General features: G+C 42.3%; 1 protein-coding gene across 1 annotated transcript in view; it reads right to left on the bottom strand.

Moving 5' to 3' along the window:
• Positions 1-467, bottom strand: part of sst1.1 (somatostatin 1, tandem duplicate 1) — a gene marked incomplete at both ends in the record, with an annotated part of 1,005 nt that extends 538 nt beyond the window's left edge. Inside the window, one exon of the mRNA XM_081371620.1 lies at positions 330-467. Coding sequence (XP_081227746.1) covers positions 330-467 — 138 coding nt within the window. The remainder of the gene's footprint in view (positions 1-329) is intronic.
• Positions 468-22,624: the final 22,157 nt, after the last annotated feature.

Here is a 22,624-nt window from a genome sequence, read left to right as displayed (position 1 = left end):
CTGCCATGGGACCTTGACATGTCTAGCTTTGTTTCTGATTCCTAACGTTCTGGACCATGAAAAACATGAGCATGAGTTTATGTTCGCATGAGATTATATTAATCATAATCAACGTTGTGTAAGTTCAAACGATATATATCTATACATTCTCTGTATATAAACTGCAGAACTTTGCTACTTTCCAATTGCAGATGCGTCCGTCGATTTCAGCACCATGGACAGTGCTTTTGTTTGTTTGCTGTCGTATCAGAGAGAATATGAGCATTTAGACTCAATCTAAAGTCATTTATAATGTCTATAAAATGGGCTAAAGTATTAAAGTAATGTACCTGTTTTCCAGCCGGGTTGAGGAGAGATCTCTGCAGAAGTTGGCGGAGTTTGGCGTCTGACGGTGCTGCTGAGACGCTGCTGACGGCGAGCGCGAGGGACAGGAGCGCCAGTGCGCACTGGATACGCGTTGAGAGCATCTTTGAAAAGTATTGATTTGGTGAGTAAAAGTAAGAGGAGAGAGATGCGTCGGGTAGCGTTGCCTCTTCTCAATGCTACTTCTGTTGCAAATCATTCCTCCAAGGTTGCCTTTTAAATGATCCGTCTGACGTCAGGAGGCAAGGGGGGTTTCCTCCGCGTGCGTTTGAGTGATGCTGAGTGACAAAGATGACACCGATTAGGGGCGTGAATCCTACTGGAGGTGAAAGGGATTAATGAGCGATTTAACCTGCTATCGTTACTCAACCCTGAACACAAACTATGTGCCATACTGTATTTTGTCTATGTATGAGTTTACCTGGGACCAAGCCTACCCACAAGGATAGAAAACCTGAAATCACTTACAAAACCACAATAATCATACCTAACGAAAGTGTAAATGTATGTTTAAAAAAAGTTCTGTGGTTGGAGAAAATATACTTAGCACAGTTTTAAACAAAACATTGAAAAGTCCTATTATGTGAGGATCAAATTGTGGGAAATGCTCTCACGATTATAGTAAAACATGCCCTAATCTGACTTGTGATGACATTGGAAGCGCTCCATTTGAAAGCCTTATAAATCAGCCAAAATAATGTTTTAGTTTAAATCTACTGATATCAACAGGTTTATGGATGAGTTTAGGGTTAGAGTTTCGAGCATCGTCTCTGCAAAAACCACTGCATCTAAGATGCTACTTCCCGAAAAACAGTATGTGACAAAAAAAGTGTCTGAATTCATAATAAAAAAGTACATGGATGACCAGGTGTTGTGCCGAATTTCGACCCCCGCCAAATTATTACCCCCGTAGCATTGGTAGGTTTAGGATTAGTTGTGGGAAAGGGGTAGGAATTAGGGGCGGGGTTAGGAGGCAATCAGGTACTGACTTCAACGAGACGGGTAATAATTTGGCAGGGGGTCGAAATTCGGCACAACACCGGCAAGATTTTTAAGTGTGCATATGATTGACACTTTACTATCCCATGAGGCCACGGGTGAATATTTGTTAATGTCCTTGAAGCGACGCAACTGATGCTGGTAGGTCACGTGATCATGACAACATGGTGAATGTAGTAGCCTACGTCCGGTCCGGAATATATTTACACTATACAGACATTCATAATATATAAATACTTTTTTAGCGCATGCAAAGTAAGTTCTGGTAGGTCACGTGATCATGACAAGACATTCATAATATATAAATACTTTTTTAGCGCATGCAAAGTAAGTTCTTATTCAAAGTACGTAAACTCGAGCGAATTGTGATTTCGAACGCAGCCATTTAAATGTGTTCATGAGTGTTTCATTGAATCATTTATTCTACTGATTTAAAAACATTGAATCATGCAGGAACGTAACGTCACGTCAATATATTGTTGAACGGTTCTGCTGTGGGTTTGTTTAGAAGTATTTTGACAAAGCAAAAACAGAAAAAAAAATCTGAAAAATCACTGTCAAAACTGTCTACTGAGCTAAACTAATTACTAAATATTACATTTTTGTTCACTGAACTTTAAAAGCAATATCACACAATTGTGCTGCTTTGTTATAGGCCCACCAATAATTATGCAGCCATAACACATACTGTATATTATCATTATTAATATTTATCAAGCAAACCTGCCGGACCTTAGCTTTTGTAATTATTTTTCATAAAGTCTATGCACTGACAAGGAAAGTTTATTTAGGCACATTTCATACACAATAAAAGGGATTTAAAAAGAAACATAGAAAATTAAAAGAAATAAAAACTGATTTAAAATTGCAATGAAAACAGTCCTAGGTCAGATTCCAGAGCTCCAGAGCTTCAAGTTGGTTCTCTGGTAAACCTATTCGCCCAGGTCGCGCAAAAATGAATTGAAGTTGGTTTGGTTTACACTGGCTCATGCGTGTGCGCATTGACGTCAATGTTTCCGAGAAGAGCCTCGTGTCCTACTGCTTTCTCCCGGCCGGTCGGGTCGTGGATGTGTTTGCCTCTTCCCTCCATGGGGGTTCTCAGTCGCCTGCGTACTTCTAATCAAGACCCAAGCTCCGATTAAGTGACGGTAATGGCCAGTCATGATCCACTCCGCGCGCGCCTTCTGGTCCGTGATGTTTTAGAGGAGAGCTCGCGCTGATTCCGTTGAACCCGTGAGGATGGCGTAACGGTCTTAAGTTGCAAACCCGGTGACTTGGGACGCATCCGAAGCAGCATCATTTACGCAGTTTCTATTTTTCGCACGCTGTTAAGTGCAAATTAATCTCAGACTAACACTTACCGACAGTATTTTTCACAGCCTGTATTTCTCAATGCTAATTGCAGTCTTGTGTGCTTGGAGCGCACGCAGTAGCCTTTGGCGGTTTGAGAATGCAAACATATTTAGACACATGGCTGGTGGCAATGATTTCTATTAGCACTAGTTTGGCGGAGGCCACCGAACTGCACGAGATCTTAAACTTTCATGAATGAGATTTAGATTCACAACTTCATATGCATAATATTACGCAGATACACAAATAAATCCTTGTCAGTAAACAAGTAAAAACTCACTGACACACACATTTAAATGTCCTAAAAATGTTTTGGATTGTGAAGACACTCAGTAGATGACAAAATATCAAGTGCCATTTATTTTAAAGGAAGAATTTCTCAAATTAATTAAAAGTACAAGTAAAACAATATACTGTTCAAAAGACAAAATAAATGAAGGACACTTTTTGTGAAACTTTGCTTTCATCTTAAAGGCAGATTCATTAGAAGTCATTGCATAACAGAACAAAATTGTGACGTTAGTTCTGAGAAAAACATGGGCGCAGATGTCATTTGGTTTTCTATTTTGCTAATAATTCAATAAAAAGTGTGCATTTTAAGTGTTCAAATAAGTTTAAGCACTTTAACACTTGCATATACAGGCCAAGCACTCTTCATTGGGTTAACAAACCTGCAGTGTTTCTATAAAGCTTCAGTTTGTTGAAGGCGGTTCACAATCTCATTTTCTCTTTCTCTCTGTTAAATGAATGTTGGCCTTTTCTCATTATAATGAATGTGCTGATTGAAGTTAAAATTGAGTGGCTGAAATCCTACACTTCTAATGAACTACACAAAACCAAGGAATTTTTCATTTTAAGCTTAATAAAACCAATCTTTAATCAGAATTGGGCTTCAAACACAGTCACTTTTGCTCGATTGTGAGTCAGCCTTCAGGTTTGGCAATTGCTTGCTAAGGGGGATTGTTCATACTTAGGCAATAGTTGGCATATTTAATGCTTGTTTAATAACACAAAATAAACGTACTTTCTCTATGAGATAAAACAGTGATAAACTAGCTACTAATTACATCCTTAACAGTGTAATTAGATTACTGTACTAATTACTCTCTCTAAAAATGATCACATTACTAATTTCTTTCTTAATCCCATATAAACATTGACCATTTGAACAATACAGGGAAAGACATGAAACTGCTTTTTTAATACTTTCAAATCAATAATATAAAATTGCATATATTATTCTTGAACTGACCAAAGTATTTAAAGGGAGAAATTTACATTAAAAACATACAGTTACGGACTGGTGGCTGTAGACAGCGCACGACGAAGGAGATGATTACAAATACAAAGTCTTATAGTAAACTGAAGAATCACAAGTACGTTCGACACAAACAAACAGAACAGGGAGTATATATACCCATGGTAAATGAGGGAACTAAACAGGAACAGCTGGACAAGCTATTTGACTGATCACAATGGAGCTACAGAAAAACAAGACGCTAAAAACTACTCAGAAATGACTCATTTTTGCAACTGCTTAGCAAAACACTGGCAACCATTCAAAACACCAAGCAACATAGTTGTTCAATTAAATTGTAGTTTTAATTGGAATTTACAGAGAGAGACTTTTTTTTAATTGGAGATGTTTGACTGATGAGGTGCTACAAAGGCTCATCTGTTTTTCTGAAAGGTCATTAACCTGTCAAATACACACACACTGTAATACAAAATGGGGTCAGGTGCCCAGTGTGACTCCAGCTGGCCATAGCAATCTGGACACATCTGTCCATCATCCCGAAGAGACAGACAGGCCTGTCCATAATGAACACCTTCCCATTCATTTGTCCAGCAGTGTTTCAATCATATTTTAAACAGTGTCATGTCACCTGTGCACACACACACATCACATATATATATATAGCACATGCCCTATAACACACATATTCATACATATTGGATGTGATGATGAAGACTTTGATGGCCATCTGGCTAAGGAAATGGGATGTGTCAAGGTGGATGCGTGGGGTTTGGGGGAGCGGCGGATTGTACGCTCCATTAATCACATCTCCTTTCCTCTCTCTTTACCTCCCTCCCTTAACCTTTGTTTTCTTCACTTCCATCCTGTCACTTCCCTCAACTGTTTCTCCACCTTCTCTTCCTTCCATAAATAGATTTACTCCAGTGCATCATTCATCTTTTTAATTTATTCACGAAACAGGAATTAAAAGTAAATGAGAGAGAGGGAGGGGAGAAATATAATACAATAAATGATATATCTCGTTTATTATATTCTTTATCTTAATATAGATAGATGGATATGCATATATACAGAGAGAGAGAGAGAGAATAGATAAAAAAAACGTATTTTATTATTATTATTTAAAAAAAACGTATTTACAATTTAGATATTTACAATAGATAAAGAAGGGGAGAGAGATAGAGGGAAAGAGAGGCGGTGATAAAGAGAGAGAGCGATGCCAGCACAGATGCAAATCTGATAAATAAGCACTTTGATTTGAATTGCATGCTCTTAAATTCATCTGTCAGGTTTCAGGCTCCTCAGAGACTCAGAGGAATTACTCACATGCCCTTCGTCCACCTCGCAGGCTTATCCTCTTCCGCTGGCATTTTGTCTTTCCTCACTTTTACACACACACATAAAGCGTGGAAATTTGTGTATGAAGGTGTGAAATGACTTGCAGCCACACACACACACAGACACACACAAGCATAAGTGAACAGAGAACCTGTCATTCTCCCAGCATACACATGGATATTCACATTTTTTATGATGATAGAGTGTTGTGGGTGGTTGCCAGGGCTTTAAACTAAGTTTTTAGGCCCATATTAAAAGAATCCATGCTATAATATCTGGGTCTTTGTGACCCGGTTCCCTTCTTCGATATCTGTGGGATGATTTTGCTGTTTAATCAACCGTGATAGAATGCATGATAGAATCACATTCTATAGCTGACATAAAAGTCTTTTATGCATAACACCAAACATATAAGCTTCTAGTCTTGGAGTGAAATTGGGGCCAGTCTGTTCCATTGCGTTAATGTATTCTTTTTGCGCTTCTTCTTGGTTGATTCTTGTGATACTTCTATCATCCATTCTTATCATCTCTGTCACCATCAAAAGATTTTTAATAAGCTTCCGGCTAATTGCAAGAAATTTCACACCATGATGAGCAAAGTTTGAACGAATTAAGCATGAGAAATGTGAGTGGTTCATACATTTTTCAAACTGGAAACAACCAGGTAAGTCTTTTAATTACGTTAAAGGTCAAATTGCCGTTTTAGGCCTTCATCTCATTCTCTTTTTTTCTCTCGCAGTTATTTGTGCATATTCTGTATTAACACTGTAGTACCTGAGGTTATAGCACAGACACTGTTGTATGTTAGAGCAAACAAGAAATCTAAAATTTATGTAAATACATACAAAATACCTTTATGAATCTTTTGATAACTTGAAACATTTTGAGGGTAACGTCACAGGTGTGTGGGTTCAATTTTCAGACACCCAATAGTGGGACACTCATTTATCAGTGATGGAAAATCTTTATCTAATGACCTTTTTAATGACAGTTTTATTAACAAATGAAATCCAATCTAACATAAGTAAAATCATTTGCACTCTTTGTTTAGATTAATTATCAATAAGTATGAAATATGATTGAACAAAGGTTGATATATAAAGGTTGAAACTAATTTGTGTGTGGTTCAAGTATATGCTACGTTATGGGGACAACCCCACGAAGATAGCAATATGTGAAATTCTTGTCCTTTTGTTTGTACAGTATAAAAATTATTATGTCTATTATATCAAAATCCACTCTAGGCATGATAAAGGCCCATGAGATCACATTGCATACTAATGAATATATGCGCGTCTTTTTTGCTCGCTCTCATTCATAAAGTTAATGCTTCCTGTAAAATATACTGTACCACTTCAGCATCCATGTGAAGAGCATGATGCAACATTTTAGCAGTTCTATGAATTGAAATCATGTGCTTCAGGCACATACCCAATGATATAACATTACTCACTGTATTTCTCATCAGGCACATGCAAACATATCCACATAGTTCCAAACAAATGGTACTTCTGTGAAGTGTTACACCCCGTGTGTGTAATAGCAGAATCAATGGCATTTAGTGGTGGAGCAGTCAGGCAGAGACGAGAGAAAAGAGCACCTGGCAGCAGAATCATTCAGCATTGATATTTAAACACAGCCCCGCCGAACCCTGTCTACCCATCCTCACACTGCTAATCAGCTCTTCAACTTAGACAGAGAGAACATACTTTCTCTCAAGTGTGTGTGTGTGCGTATGAATGTCTTTGAGCAGGTCAAAATCATCTCCTGAGCGTCTCGAAAAATAAATTGCTTTCAAAACTTTTCATCTCCGTTTTTGCAACAAAGAATCGGCTGCAATTTAACCGCTGTGATTCATTTATGCAGCTTAAATAAAATCAAATCTCTTTTTCCTCTACCAGAAATATAAAAAAGTAACCAGTTTCTATTCATGCATATGCAGAATTCATGCTAAGCAGACGACAGCTACAAAACTAGTTTGCTTGTTGAACAAATTATGCAACTCTCAGTTTTTTGTCACATTCACTTCTTAATTGCTTAATTTTTGTTTCTTTTGAAGTCGCTACAATCAGACACAGTTTGCCATGATGTCACTTCCTACTGTCAACTTCCAATTCGTAGCAAATGCATTCTGTCTCATTGTGACACAATCTCATTGTGACATCATTCCAGATTCCATTTTGTGTTCTTAACTGACATGTTAAACTAGTGTACACTTAAAATGCAGACAAATCTAGGGGTCTCTATCCAAAACACTGAATGTCTCAGGTTCCATGGTTCCCTGAGAAGGGGAACGAGACACTTGGACTGATGCTATGGGGAACGTCATCATCGTGACTGATGTGGTGTGTACAGAAGACCAGGAAACAGAGTTATTTTTAGCTACTCCGTGCTTATTCGTTTACTCAGGATCAGTGCACTTCACTTTCATAACAGAACAGACTTGACTCACAGAACCAGGCTTAATCAAAAACTTCTTTCTAGACATGAATAGTGATAACGTCTCGGTTAAGTATGGTAACCCACGTTCCCTGAAAGAGGGAATGGAGTCGGAGGGATCTGACTTCAATGGGATCTTCGCAGAGAGGCCAATCTACTTCGAGAGAAACTACTAATTATTACTATTATTAGTAGTATAACACCGGCGTCAAATCCATATCCCCCGGGAGACAATAAAGCAAGAACATGGGCTTACCCTGAATGCAACGCAATGAGTGCATTCAGCATTTATCTTAAAGGTAGGATTTTTATAAAAAACTTTTTTTCAAATTTGTTTAAACTGTCTTTATACACTCACCTAAAGGATTATTAGGAACACCATACTAATACTGTGTTTGACCCCCTTTCGCCTTCAGAACTGCCTTAATTCTACGTGGCATTGATTCAACAAGGTGCTGAAAGCATTCTTTAGAAATGTTGGCCCATATTGATAGGATAGCATCTTGCAGTTGATGGAGATTTGTGGGATGCACTTCCAGGGCACGAAGCTCCCATTCCACCACATCCCAAAGATGCATAGAGCATGAGATCTGGGGTTGAGATCTGGTGACTGTGGGGGCCATTTTAGTACAGTGAACTCATTATCATGTTCAAGAAACCAATTTGAAATGATTCGAGCTTTGTGACATGGTGCATTATCCTGCTGGAAGTAGCCATCAGAGGATGGGTTCATGGTGGTCATAAAGGGATGGACATGGTCAGAAACAATGCTCAGGTAGGCTGTGGCATTTAAACGATGCCCAATTGGCACTAAGGGGCCTAAAGTATGCCAAGAAAACATCCCCCACACCATTACACCACCACCACCAGCCTGCACAGTGGTAACAAGGCATGATGGATCCATGTTCTCATTCTGTTTACGCCAAATTCTGACTCTACCATCTGAATGTCTCAACAGAAATCGAGACTCATCAGACCAGGCAACATTTTTCCAGTCTTGAACTGTCCAATTTTGGTGAGCTTGTGCAAATTGTAGCCTCTTTTTCCTATTTGTAGTGGAGATGAGTGGTACCCGGTGGGGTCTTCTGCTGTTGTAGGCCATCCGCCTCAAGGTTATGCGTGTTGTGGCTTCACAAATGCTTTGCTGCATACCTGGGTTGTAACAAGTGGTTATTTCAGTCAAAGTTGCTCTTCTATCAGCTTGAATCAGTCGGCCCATTCTCCTCTGACCTCTAGCATCAACAAAGCATTTTCGCCCACAGGACTGCCGCATACTGGATGTTTTTCCCTTTTCACACCATTCTTTGTAAACCCTAGAAATGGTTGTGCGTGAAAATCCCAGTAACTGAGCAGATTGTGAAATACTCAGACCGGCCCGTCTGGCACCAACAACCATGCCACACTCAAAATTGCTTAAATCACCTTTCTTTCCCATTCTGACATTCAGTTTGGAGTTCAGGAGATTGTCTTGACCAGGACCACACCCCTAACTGCATTGAAGCAACTGCCATGTGATTGATTGATTAGATAATTGCATTAATGAGAAATGGAACAGGTGTTCCTAATAATCCTTTAGGTGAGTGTATACCAATACATAATTAAAATGTAAGTGCTCTGAAAAAGAGAGTATAAAAATCGAGTGACTGTAGACCTTTTAATCTGCAATAAACACAGCTCATTATTTCCATTCGGGATGAAACAATTGTTTGGTTTGGGCGACTGTCACTCACTCTCGCAACCATGGCTACCACCCCTGTTGCTAGATCTGCCCATATGCGCGTGCATCTGTTTGATTTGAGGAGTGCAAGAGAGACGCGGAACCTACGAAGAGTAAAATTATGGCAGAGAAAGAGCATTCAAAATTCAAAGCACCTGCATATGCAGTCAGCGAAGGCAAACAAGGCAAAAACTACTTCCTCGGACCCTGGTTGCCCGCACTCTTGAACGACCTCCTCTGCTTTGCCCTCGACCCCGGACCTGTCCTTGAACCGACGAAGCGGTACTTGTCTCCGGAGTGTAGTCCTCATTAGAGTCAACAATGTTTTCATCATGGAAACTCTTACATGCAAAAGTCAAGTCAAGTCAAGTGTATTTGTATAGCGCTTTTCACAATACAGATTGTATCAAAGCAGCTTCACAGTATTAAATTAAAATAATACAACAAGGTTTGTTTCTAATGGAATTTATTGATTGATAAAATAAAAATTATTAAAACACCGTATATGTTATGAATCTTACTCGAAATTCACCTTCATCACAGTGTAACTGATGGTAATGGAAAAACGTGTATCAATGCAACCTGTTTTTAGCTTTGCCTTATAAATATAGCTCGTTACATATAAATATAGCTTGTTACCGAATCAAGCAAAATATATTTTAAACTTTACCAGTATCGATATGCTAGCTTGATAGTGATTACTAAAAGAAATCTTATTTGTTTATATTTATAGTGATAAAGTTAGGTATTTTATTACATGTGATTCTGACATGATGTCACTGCATGCACTGCGCTCTTTCCTCTCCACTCGTCTCAGGTAAATAAATGCGTCTTCCAGCTGAGCCTGAGCGTTTGGCGTCGCGCGTTCATGTGTTTTGGGGGCGTGGCTTTGGAAGGAGCTCAGAAGGGAGGGGGTGGAGTGAATGGAAATAATGAGCTGTGTTTACAAGCCTACCCTACCTTTAAATGCGCATATAAACAAGCGGCTCCAGAAGACAAAAAAACTGATGATGTACATTGCAGGCGCCTTCTTATTATCACGGGTGCTTCGGTATGACGTCATAGACTGTCGTAGGCCAATAAAATTGTTGTGTTTACACACATGGTTCAGACACCGTTTATGGTGATAACGTTCCCCATAGTGTCAATCCAAGACGCAGTGTTGAGTTTCACTTCGAAAGGGAGCAGAATGACCGCCAAAGGGACAGGGATTCGATTTCATGTCTTGATACCCTCACATCTTAGCCTTTCTTTGGCTCTCAGTGAGCCACCCACTGACCGAACAGGCTGTGTGTTAATTCATCTGTCTGCCTGTAGTATACGTGTCTGATCTTTATGGAAATGAGAGATGTGACACACTTCAAACTGTATTTAGAGTGGTTTGAAGGCATATCACAGAAAATACAGTATCTACTCAATGAAGGTCAGGTGATATCCCTCCCTCCGTCCCTCGCTCTTTCTATATCTCCTTTTCCAAATAGTCAAACTAGCTTTCCCATATGACAGTGATGGGTTTCACAAGAGAATATTTTAGCATGGATGTAGTCATCAAGTCTGCTTCAAGCATCTGTGATTTAATGAGTCTAATCTTTTGGTGTGAAGATGAAGCAAATAACACAGACACTTTATTCCACAGCCTCAGAGCACCAAAGACGTATGTTAAATATAATAACCTTCACTGAGTAATTCAAAATTTAAACGATGACACTCCGCTGCTTTAACTATTTAAAATTGTATTTAAAATGGTCCAATTTGACAAAATAGGTTCTCTTACGAGAGATACTCTCGTACTGCGTAGAATACGCTAGGGGAAAATCCTTTTCCACGAGAATACTGAAGCCAAAAAATTATCCTTTAATTTTGTATTAATGTAAAACGCGTTGCGGCAGCATACAGACATAGGCGAGGCAGCTCGCGCGCCTATAGGCTGGTCTGCTGGCAACTGCTTAAGCCTATTGAGCGAGACCTAAAGTGACGTCAGACCCAATGAGGGCGCTTCGCGCCCTCTGCGTCACGTCCCGCCGAAACGGGCGTGGCTTAGGTCTATAAATACCGCTCGCAGGCATTATTTCTCTGATTTTTCATCCTTCAGCGAAGCAACTCACATCGCTGGATCCGAGAAGAAGCCGCGCTGTTGAAGAAGCACCTCAGCGGGACGAGTCGACGAAGCTGCCGGCCGCGCCGCCTTCATCGCCTTCCTGCTGCGCTATCCAGCGCCCATATCCTTTTTATTGCACTGTGTGTGTGTGTTCGCCGGCGCGACTCACACTGTCTAAAAGAGCTGCGTCTTTTTCAAGATGCCTGCTTGTGGCTCGTGCAGAGCCGCACTCAGCGACGGGGACCGCCATGTCATTTGCGCTTCCTGCCTGGGTCAAGAACATACAGCTCTCGCGCTCGCTGATGGCGGCTGCCATCACTGCGAGCTGTTGCCATTAGCGACTCTGAGGACTCGCTTGGCACTGTTCAACGAGACTGCGCCCACACCTGCTGTTGTGCCGCGCCGTAAAAAGCGCCGCGCTCAGCGAATCCCGGAGCCCTCTCTTAGCCGTCAAAGCTCGCCGGTGCGCCCGCCTGCTTCTCCGGTTTCATCAGCTTCACTTTCGGACGGACAGCGGCCGCGGTCTGCCGCCGCTTCTGTCGATGACGCTGATGAGATCGACGCGCTGCTTCGAGAGGGGCATTCCTGCTCTCTCATAGCATCAGGCAGTGAGGATTGGGCGGGCTCTGAGGATGCTTCTCCCGCCCCCCCTGCCCGTGCTTCTACGGGAAAGAGAGCGAGCATTGAGGCGGAGCTCATGCGCGTGCTCACTCAGGCCACGGCGAGCCTCGGCCTCGAGTGGATTACGCCTGAGCAGCCTGCTCACAACCGGCTGGACGGCTACTTCCTGCCTTGGGAGCGCGTTTCACCTGCATCCAAGCCAGCGCCTTTTCTTCCTGAGCTTCATGAAGAAGTCGCTAAATCTTGGGGCTCCCCTTTTTCGGCCAGGACACGGTCCTCTGTCTCTTTGGCGTTCTCCGCTGTCGACGACGCAAAGAACAGAGGCTACCACTCCCTGCCGCCGGTCGAAGAGGCTATTGCAGCGCACTTATGCCCGCCCTCTGCTGGACGGCGTGCTAAGATGGCGCTGCCCTCAAAAGCCTGCCGCACGACGTCAACCCTGCTCCGCCGCGCTTTCTTCACCCAGGCCATGAAGCACTTCCTCCCGAAGCGCTCCGGTTCTGCAGCAGGCCGTGCGAAACCGTCTGCTCAGAGCTCACAGCCTAAGCCTCCGCCCGCCGCCTCCTCTTCTCAACGCCGCCAAACCCAGAGCTCGAGACCGCGCTCTGGCTCATCCGGCCGCCGCCCCGCCCCGCGTGGCCCGCGGCAGAAGGTTGCGTTGAAGCCAGAGGCCCCGAAATCATCCTAGCACGCCTAGGAAAGCGACGGTGTCCAAGTCCCGCTGCGGCCGGACTTCCACCAAAGCTTGCCGCTCGTCCAGTTCCAGGAAATGTGACTGGTCCAGCGTATTTAGCAGCCAACAAGCCGGTTCCATTACCCGCTTGCCTGCACACAAAAGCCGTTTTTACAGCTACCCAGATAAATCCCTTAAAGAGTGTATTTTCTGGTGTCCCGGCCACGGCCGACGGTGTTTCATGTGTAGAAAAAATGCCCACTACTCAGTGCCCATTCCTACACACAAGCACAGCCCTTCACACAGGGCCCGCGCACATAAAATCGACTCAGATCGATTGCGCTTCATATGTAGCAAAAGTGCCCACTACCCAGTGCCCACTAACGCTACTTCCCACATGTCTCACGGTCCCTGTAAATACAGGACCAGTATGCATATGCTCTGCTCACGCGAGCAATGCTGTAAAGGTGGTGTATGTGCCCGCTGCTCTGCGCCCACGCCCACACACAGACATGAAACTAGCCCAGCCCTCCTCCTCTCAGCTAAACACTGCGGAGGAGTCGAGCGCGGGCATTCTGCCCGCTGTTATCAGCGCGCCCCCTGCCTCAGATGTCATGAGCGCGACGCTTATGTCACAGCACACAAAAGCCGCTGTATCGCGAGCCGATCAGAGCGTCCTTCGCATCCAGCCCCTAGCTACTCGCGCACCTGCGTGGGAAAAGCTTCCCGGGGTTTCGAGATGGGTGCTGAACATCATAAAAGAAGGCTATTCGCTGCAGTTTCGCCGACGCCCTCGCCGCTTCATGGCGCGCGTCGAGACCACGGTAGAATCGAAAGTAGCTCATCTACTTCGAGCCGAGATTTTGAAACTGTTGAGCAAAGGGGCTATAGAACCCCTATCTCAAGCTCAAAGCGAGGGGGGGCTTTACAGCAGATACTTCCTGGTGCCCAAAAAAGACGGGGGTCTCAGACCCATATTAGATCTGCGGCAGCTGAACAGAGCGCTTATGAAGCGCCAGTTCAGGATGCTCACAACCAGAAAAATCCTTGCGCACGTCCGCCAGGGGGACTGGTTTGTGTCAATAGATCTAAAGGACGCGTATTTTCAAATACAGATAGCGTCACGTCAGAGATTTTTGAGATTCGCCTTCGAGGGCCAGGCATATCAGTACACAGTCCTGCCTTTCGGCTTGTCCCTGGCACCCCGTACATTTACGAAGTGCATGGGCGCAGCGCTCGCACCCCTCAGATTACGGGGCATACGAGTGCTGAACTATCTGGACGACTGGCTGATTCTAGCCCAATCTCACTCAGAGCTCGTAGAGCACAGGACCATTTTACTCGATCACCTCGAGAATCTCGGTCTCGCAGTGAACTGGGAAAAGAGCTCGCTTTTCCCCAGACAGATTATATCTTTTCTGGGAATAGAGCTGAACTCGCTGCTAATGACAGCACGCCTGTCATCTCAGCGCACACTGGACATTCGGCGCGCAGCCGGCTCGTTCCGCTGCGGCGCGATAGTCCCTCTCAAAGCTTTTCAAAGGATGCTCGGTCTGATGGCCTCAGCATCTTCAGTTCTCCAGTTGGGCCTTCTGCGCATGCGCCCACTGCAGTTCTGGCTCAGAAAGAGAGTACCACGCTCAGCGTGGGCCTCCGGTCAGCTTCGCATAAAGGTCAATCAAGCATGCATTGCAGCTTTGAAACCTTGGGAGGCAAAAGACTGGTACCAATCAGGTGTAAGCCTGGGGACTTCCTCGAGAGTGATGGTGGTGTCCACGGACGCATCCACCTCGGGATGGGGAGCGCTGCTCGAGGGCAGACCGCTTTTTGGCCAATGGTCAAAGCAGGAGAAGCTCTTACATATGAACTGCCTCGAAATGTTGGCAGTGAGCAAAGCGCTCACGCGCTTTTGTCCCCTCATAAAGGGACACCACGTGCTAATACGTTCAGACAACGTCTCAGTGGTGTCCTACATAAATCGCCAGGGCGGCCTCAGGTCCCTGACTCTGTACAGGCTAACCAGGCGCCTCCTGATATGGGCCCGCAGCAACCTGCTCTCGCTGAGAGCAGCGCACGTGCCAGGGCTCCTAAATATAGGACCAGACAGACTGTCCAGGAACCAGGTTCCGACAGGAGAATGGTCTTTGCACCCACAGACAGTCCAGCTGCTGTGGAAGAAATTCGGCAGAGCGGAAGTAGACCTGTTCGCATCTCAGGAAAACGCTCACTGTCCAGAATTTTTCTCGAAGAGCAAGGACGCGCTGACCCACGAGTGGCCTCGCCGTCCTCTCTACGCTTTTCCCCCCGTCTCCCTCCTGACTCAGGTGGTAGAACGGGTCAGGGAAGAAGGATGCTCAGTGCTGCTTGTAGCCCCACTTTGGATGAGCCAACCTTGGTTCCCAATTGTGATGCAGTTAGCGAGCACCGCCCCGTGGCCAGTGCCTCTGAGGAGGGATCTCCTCTCTCAAGCCAACGGCTCGATTTGGCATCCTCACCCAGAGCTGTGGTCCCTCCATGTGTGGGCCATCAACGGGTACCCGCTGACCTCCCACAGGGAGTGTTAAACACTATCACACAGGCCAGAGCTCCGTCTACGCGACGTCTCTATGCCTCAAAATGGTCAGTGTTCTCTAGCTGGTGCACAGCTCGTGGTGTGTCACCCCTGCATTGTGGTGTGACGGAGGTTCTTTCCTTCCTACAGGAGCTGTTGGATAAGGGCAGGTCCCCTTCCACGCTCAAAGTCTATGTAGCGGCCATAGCAGTGTTCTCTTCGACCACGCTCGGCCAGTCTATTGGAAGGAACGATTTAGTTATTCGCTTCCTTCGAGGAGCTAAGAGACTGAATCCTCCCAGACCTCCCACAGTCCCTATATGGGACCTTTCTACGGTACTGGAAGCCATGAAAGGCCATCCATTTGAGCCCTTGCAGGAGATTGATCTTAAACACCTGTCTTTCAAGACGGCGTTTCTTCTGGCTCTCGCTTCAGTGAAGCGCATAGGGGACTTACACGCGCTCTCAGTAAGCGCGACGTGCATGGAATTTGGGCCGAATGACTCTAGAGTTATACTCAAACCTAAGCACGGTTATGTTCCTAAATCCCTCAATACACCGTTCAGAGCACAGGTCATTTCCCTGTCTGCCCTGCCGGTCACTGAAGGAAATATGGACGAAAGCTCCCTTTGCCCAGTCAGGGCGTTAAGAGCTTATGTGTCTCGCTCGTCTGTTTTCAGACAGACGGAGCAGCTCTTTGTTTCGTTCAGCGGGCGTTCTAAGGGACTAGCCGCTTCGAAACAGACCCTATCCAGATGGGTAGTGGACGCAATAGCGCTAGCTTACACAACCAAGGGCATGCAGTGCCCGCTGGGTGTCAAAGCGCACTCCACGAGAAGCATGGCTTCATCGTGGGCATGGTCAAGTGGGATTGCCTTGCAAGATATTTGTATGGCGGCAGGCTGGGCCTCTCCGTCTACATTTATAAGGTTTTACAACCTAGAGGTTCCCGCATTACAGGCCAGACTACTGTCGGTCTAGTATGGCCAAAATCTCATAACTGGCGCTGTCAGTTATGCAGCTATTGAGTATTGCAATCCTTGCTCTATGCTGCTATAAGGAAGATAGTGGCTAACCCCCCTCTCTTCCAGGATTCCCTGTGAGTCCCCTGGGTGATTATGTACTGTATGAACTCCGGGCTGTCGCCCTTGAGTCTATGGTATCAGATCCCAGCACGCACGGCGTTTTACAGTAGGTTCCCCTAGCGTATTCTACGCAGTACGAGAGTATCTCTCGTAAGAGAACGTACTCGGTTACTCTAGAGAGAGGAACGAGTACTGCGTATCCTGCCGTGCCTGCACGCGCTCTGGTTGCTTCGACTATGAAAAACCAGAGAAATAATGCCTGCGAGCGGTATTTATAGACCTAAGCCACGCCCGTTTCGGCGAGACGTGACGCAGAGGGCGCGAAGCGCCCTCATTGGGTCTGACGTCACTCTAGGTCTCGCTCGATAGGCTTAAGCAGTTGCCAGCAGACCAGCCAATAGGCGCGCGAGCTGCCTCGCCTATGTCTGTATGCTGCCGCAACGCGTTTTACATTAATACAAAATTAAAGGATAATTTTTTGGCTTCAGTATTCTCGTGGAAAAGGATTTTCCCCTAGCGTATTCTACGCAGTACTTGTTCCTCTCTCTAGAGAGAACCGAGGTTACGTTAGTAACCGAGTACGTTAGTGAGGACTGGAATCAAAAACGAAGCATTCGTTGATAATGATAAACTTCATGTATACTTGCACCAGCATGATAATGTTTATAAAAAATGTATCAGAGAAATTTCACGGGCAATGTGTGAGAAAATAACATGTTAAACAACATTAAAAATGTGAGCTCATCATTTGGCAACACGACACAGCAGCAAAGTATCTCTGAGAAAGACATTTGACAAATAAAAACATGTGAATGCACCAACTAATTAGAACTAGAAAAAACTAAATTATGAAATATGTCTAATGTTGACATATTAAACAATATTTGACAATATTCCTGAATATTATATCTGGTTAATTTCTTTTCTTTTCTTTATGATTTAAATATTGGATTATCATGTCATGACAGAAGAACTGAGCCAAATAGTCCCCTCAATGACCCAATTTTTCCAAACAGAAACGTCACAACACAATAGAGGAGTCCCTCTAAAGGGTTTTAATGATGGCGGTAAACATATTGCAGTTTTACAGCAAAAGCAGTTGTCTGTACAGTCTGGCTTTGGTTTATCCTACAGTAATTTTCTGAAGCCTATGAGTCACAGAGGAGGTAGAACTAGCCGTGTGATCACTTTAAGCGAGTTTAAATGGGCATTTGGAGGCAGAAGTGGACATATTTGTGCTGGCTCATTTCTCTAATGTTGTTTCCCTGCTGATGGTGCATTGTGCTTGTAATGAAGTTAATTTAATGTCAGTGTAAAATGACTGGAAGGCGACTCTTTTCACTGCCTTGCGCTGAACAATTTCTTAGTAGATACAGGACCTCATTAGAACTTTGCTGTGGTAGAAAACTTTCAAATAAGATGCAGAATTGAAGGTCTCTTGTGTAATGCAGATAAAACGCACAACAATTATGACAGAAACCACGTACCAGTGTGCTCCGCTGTCTGCTGTGGTTCTGCACCTGTGATGAATATTCAGCCTCACGGCAAAATAAATCATATTTTATCTGAGTTGAAAATGGGAGTTTGCAGTCTATATGTGACCCTGGATCACAAAACCAGTCACATGTCGCATGGGTATATTTGTGGCAATAGCCAACAATACACTGTATGGTTCAAAATTAGCGATTTTTCTTTTCTGCCAAAAATCATTAGGCTATTAAGTAAAGATCATGTTCATATTGCATGAAGTTTATTTGTAAATTTCCTATCGTAAATATATAAGACATTTATTTTTGTGAGTGAATGCAGCACATTCGCGAACATAAATGGACAACTTTAAAGGTGATTTTCTCAATGTTTCGATTTTTTTGTACCCTCAGATTCCAGATTTTCAAATATCTCGGCCAAATATTGTCATGTCCTAACAAACCATTCATCAATGGAAAGCTTATTTATTCAGCTTTCAGGTGAGGTATAAATCTCAATTTCAAAAAAATTGACTCGTGTGCCTGGTTTTGTGGTCCAGGGTCACATATTGGATGTGATTTCATAAAAACTACTGAGGAATAGACCTCATTCACAGCAGCGCCATCTTGGATTTTTAATGGGAATTAAAGTGAGGCTGTGAGGGATAGACAAACGCTTGCCTATATTGCCAAAAGAATTGGGACACCCCTCCAAATCATTGAATTCAGGTGTTCCAATGACTTCCATGGCCACAGTTGTATAAAATCAAGCACCTAGGCATGCAGACTTCTACAAATATTTGTGAAAGAATTGGTCGCTCTCAGGACCTCTCAGAATTCAAGCCTAGTATACCGTGATAGGTTGCCACCTCTGCAATAAGTCCATTCGTAAAATTTCCTCACTACTAAATTTTCCACGGTCAACTGAGCAGAAGTCGCCAACTTTAGTGCAGAGTCAATAGCTACAGACCTCCAAACTTCAGATTAGCTCAAAAACAGTGTGTGGAGAGCTTCATGGAATGGGTTTCCATGGCCGAGCAGCTGCATCCAAGCCTTACATCCAAGTGCAATGCAAAGGGTCAGATGCAGGGGTGTAAAGCATGCCGCCACTGGACACTAGAGCAGTGGAGACGTGTTCTCTGGAGTGACGAATCACGCTTCTCTGTCTGGCAATCCGATGAATGAGTTCTTGTGGAAAGCCTTCCCAGAAGAGTTGAAGCTGTTATAGATGCAAAGGGTGGGCCAACTCCATATTAAACCCTACAGATTAAGAATGGTATGTCATTAAAATTCATGTGCATGTAAAGGCAGACCCAAAACTTTTGGCAATATTGTGTACATCTCTGTGGGTTGTACCACTGTTATTTAATGTGTATTTGAATTGTTCTGCTGAGGAAACTGAAAATGTCTTTATTTATCTTAATTGATATTATATCTATCTATCTATCTATCTATCTATCTATCTATCTATCTATCTATCTATCTATCTATCTATCTATCTATCTATCTATAAAATATATTAGCCTACATACAATTTCATTCATACTTTATCAAATCAGTTGCCAGAAAATTATACCATAATTTTTGGAATTTTTTACCTCACCCTTTAAATATTTAGACCTGAGAGATTCTGTGTGTGTGTGTGTGTGTACTTGTACAAATATCTTTGTGAGGACCAGTTTGAGTTTTAGAGCATTGGAGTGAGGACAAAGAGAGTAAAGTTAAGATATTTTGGCCGGTTCTCACTTTCTGAGACCCCTTTAAAGGCCTGTTTGAGGGTCAAGACTTGGTTTTAGGGATAAGGTTATAATTAGGTTAAGGGTAGCTTTAGGGTAAGGGTTCGGGTTAGGCACTTAATTGTGATGGGTAAGGTTAGGGTAAGCGGCTAGAGATTGCATTGTGTCAATGAATGTACTCATAAAGATAGATGTACGTGTGTGTGTGTGTGTGTGTGTGTGTGTGTGCGTGCGTGTGTGCGTGTGTGTGCGTGATCTCAGTATTAGCTGTGTGATCATGTAATAGACCATTTGACAAAGCCATGGTCTGTCATCAGTTCAGTCAGCTTCCATCAGCATCAGAGCATATGAAAACATACACAACACACACACACACACATGCTAAAGAGATCTTTATAGGTGGCCTAGCAGTGGGGAGAATGTTAAATGGAGTTTATGAGATGAATGGTAGGGAGTGTTTAAGGCCTCAAAGGCTAATGGACCAGCTCAGTGTGTGCAGACGGCATGCTGGTCTTCTCAAAGCACACATAAACACTTAAACGCACACACCACTGTGTTTAAGAGGCCGTGCTGTTTTCCTCTGAAACGGATGAGTGATTGTGATTTGTGTTGTTTGAATAATTATTTGATGATTGCCTGCATCGTTCACTGACTAATGTCCTCATGTAGGCCTACATATTCACACTCACTTATACACACACATTTATCTATATATTTAGGACATACTATAAACTTCTGTAATGTTTTGAACAGTTATTATTATTGTTGTTAATTTTAAAATACAATCATTTTATGAATAATTATTATTATTATTCACTAATTATTATTAAATTAAAATGTTTAAATACAGTTAATAACAAGTACTTTTGCACTATATTTAAAAAAAATTGAGTTTCACCTGTATATATATATATATATATATATATATATATATATATGTATATATATACGTATATATGTATATGTATATATGTATATGTATATATATATGTATATGTATATATATATATATATATATATATATATATATATATATATATATATATATATATATATATATATATATATATATATACACAGTGCTACGCATAAGTTTAGACACCCATGCTAAAGTTGACTAAAAAGAGGAATAAAAAATCATCTTTTGGAAATTGAACTTAATGCCTTAATTTAAAAAAATGAGGAAAAATCCAACTATGCATCCTGATAAAGTTCCCTTGGCCTCTGGAATTAAAATAGCCCCACATCATCACATAGCCTTCACCATACCTAGAGATTGGCATGGAGTACTTTCCATAAGATCATCTCTCAATGCAAATCAAACTAGCTATTAGGCTAACTGAAATAAAACCATGCCGATCTGTAGGTATGGTGAAGGCTATGTGATGATGTGGGGCTATTTTAATTCCAAAGGCCAAGGGAACTTTATCAGGATGCGTAGTATCCTGGATCCATGAAGTAACTGGCCTTTAAAAATAAAAATCTGCCTGCCTCTATGGGAATTTAACATAGGGGTGTCCAGACTTATGCACCCTGTATTTTAAGGAAGAACATTTATTTATTTACGATACATTATTCATTCACAAAGAAAATTGGTGTCCTTAAAGGTTGAATTTTTCCTAATTTTTTTAATTAAGGCATTAAGTTCAATTTCCAAAAGATGATTTTTTATTCCTCTTTTTAGTCAACTTTAGCATGGGTGTCTAAACTTATGCATAGCACTGTATGTATATGTATATCTATATATATGTATATGTGTATATATATATATGTATATATGTGTATATATATATGTATACTCACATTTTATTGTAGCATAATAAAACAATAAAACATATTTTAATTCCCAAAAGAGGTTTTTACAGATTTTAGATTTTAGAACTTCTGGCTAATTTTGTCCTCATAACACACATATGAGCTTGAGCACAAAAAAAAAAGAAAAAAAAAGGTTTTCTTTAACTGTCTCTCAAAAGCAGATTTAAAGTTGTTTTTTAACAGCAGTTTGGCAGCATCACATTGCTCAACATTTGCGTCAACATTTGCAAATATTTGATATCAACATAAACCAAGTGAAGTATGTCTCCATGAGAAATAACAGTATGTTGTGGGCAGGCAGGCAGAGAGTGCTGAAAAAGAGAAATTAACCAGCTGACACGATGACTCATCACGTTCAATGTAGCACAACTCATTGTTTTGATTGACAGCTGTAGATACAGTGGCTAGTGTATCTCCATCTGACCAGATTAAAATTAAAGAATAGTTAAGTAACAAAATACCATATATAAGCTGCATTGCAATGAATTGGAATGACTTTGGCTGTGTGCCTATTTCTCATCACTTATTCTTACATGCAGAAGGTCGTGAATGATGAGTCTTTTGTTTGGAGACTGTGACACGTCACTGGCTTTGCTAGAGCTGTGTGGACAGTGAAGATACACTCAATTCATGCTTTGGGCCTATTGTTTTCCTCATAACAGAAGGATTGTCTGATATTTGTGTTTTGTTTCAGCTGGATGAGGGGAATTATGAGGGAATAACATGGAAAATCCTTGTGTGGGTGCATGTGTGCATGAGAGAGATATTATTGCTAATCTTTCCTTCCTACAGTATACAGAGGAAAATAGTATTGCTCTTTTATAGTTTTGGAGATTTTTTCCATAAAAAAATCATAAAAACTATTACAATTATAAAATTGTAATATGTGTGTGTATATATATATATATATATATAGTAAAAAAATAATTATGGATATAATATAGGCTATAAATATTTGAGTTCATATTCCAGAACTTTGATTGCAGATTATGGCATCTGAGCAGAGTTTGAGACATAATTGTGATTATACAGGGGTCATTTACTCAGGAGAAATATCTGAGAAGCAGGAAACTTAAAAGTCTCATTTGCTTTCCATTTGGTCTCATTTCTCA

Source organism: Scardinius erythrophthalmus, assembly GCF_964197995.2.
Source record: "Scardinius erythrophthalmus genome assembly, chromosome: 7".
Classification (NCBI taxonomy): domain Eukaryota; kingdom Metazoa; phylum Chordata; class Actinopteri; order Cypriniformes; family Leuciscidae; genus Scardinius; species Scardinius erythrophthalmus.
Note: the sequence above shows the minus strand (reverse complement) of the source record. Positions and strands in the feature narration are given on the sequence as shown.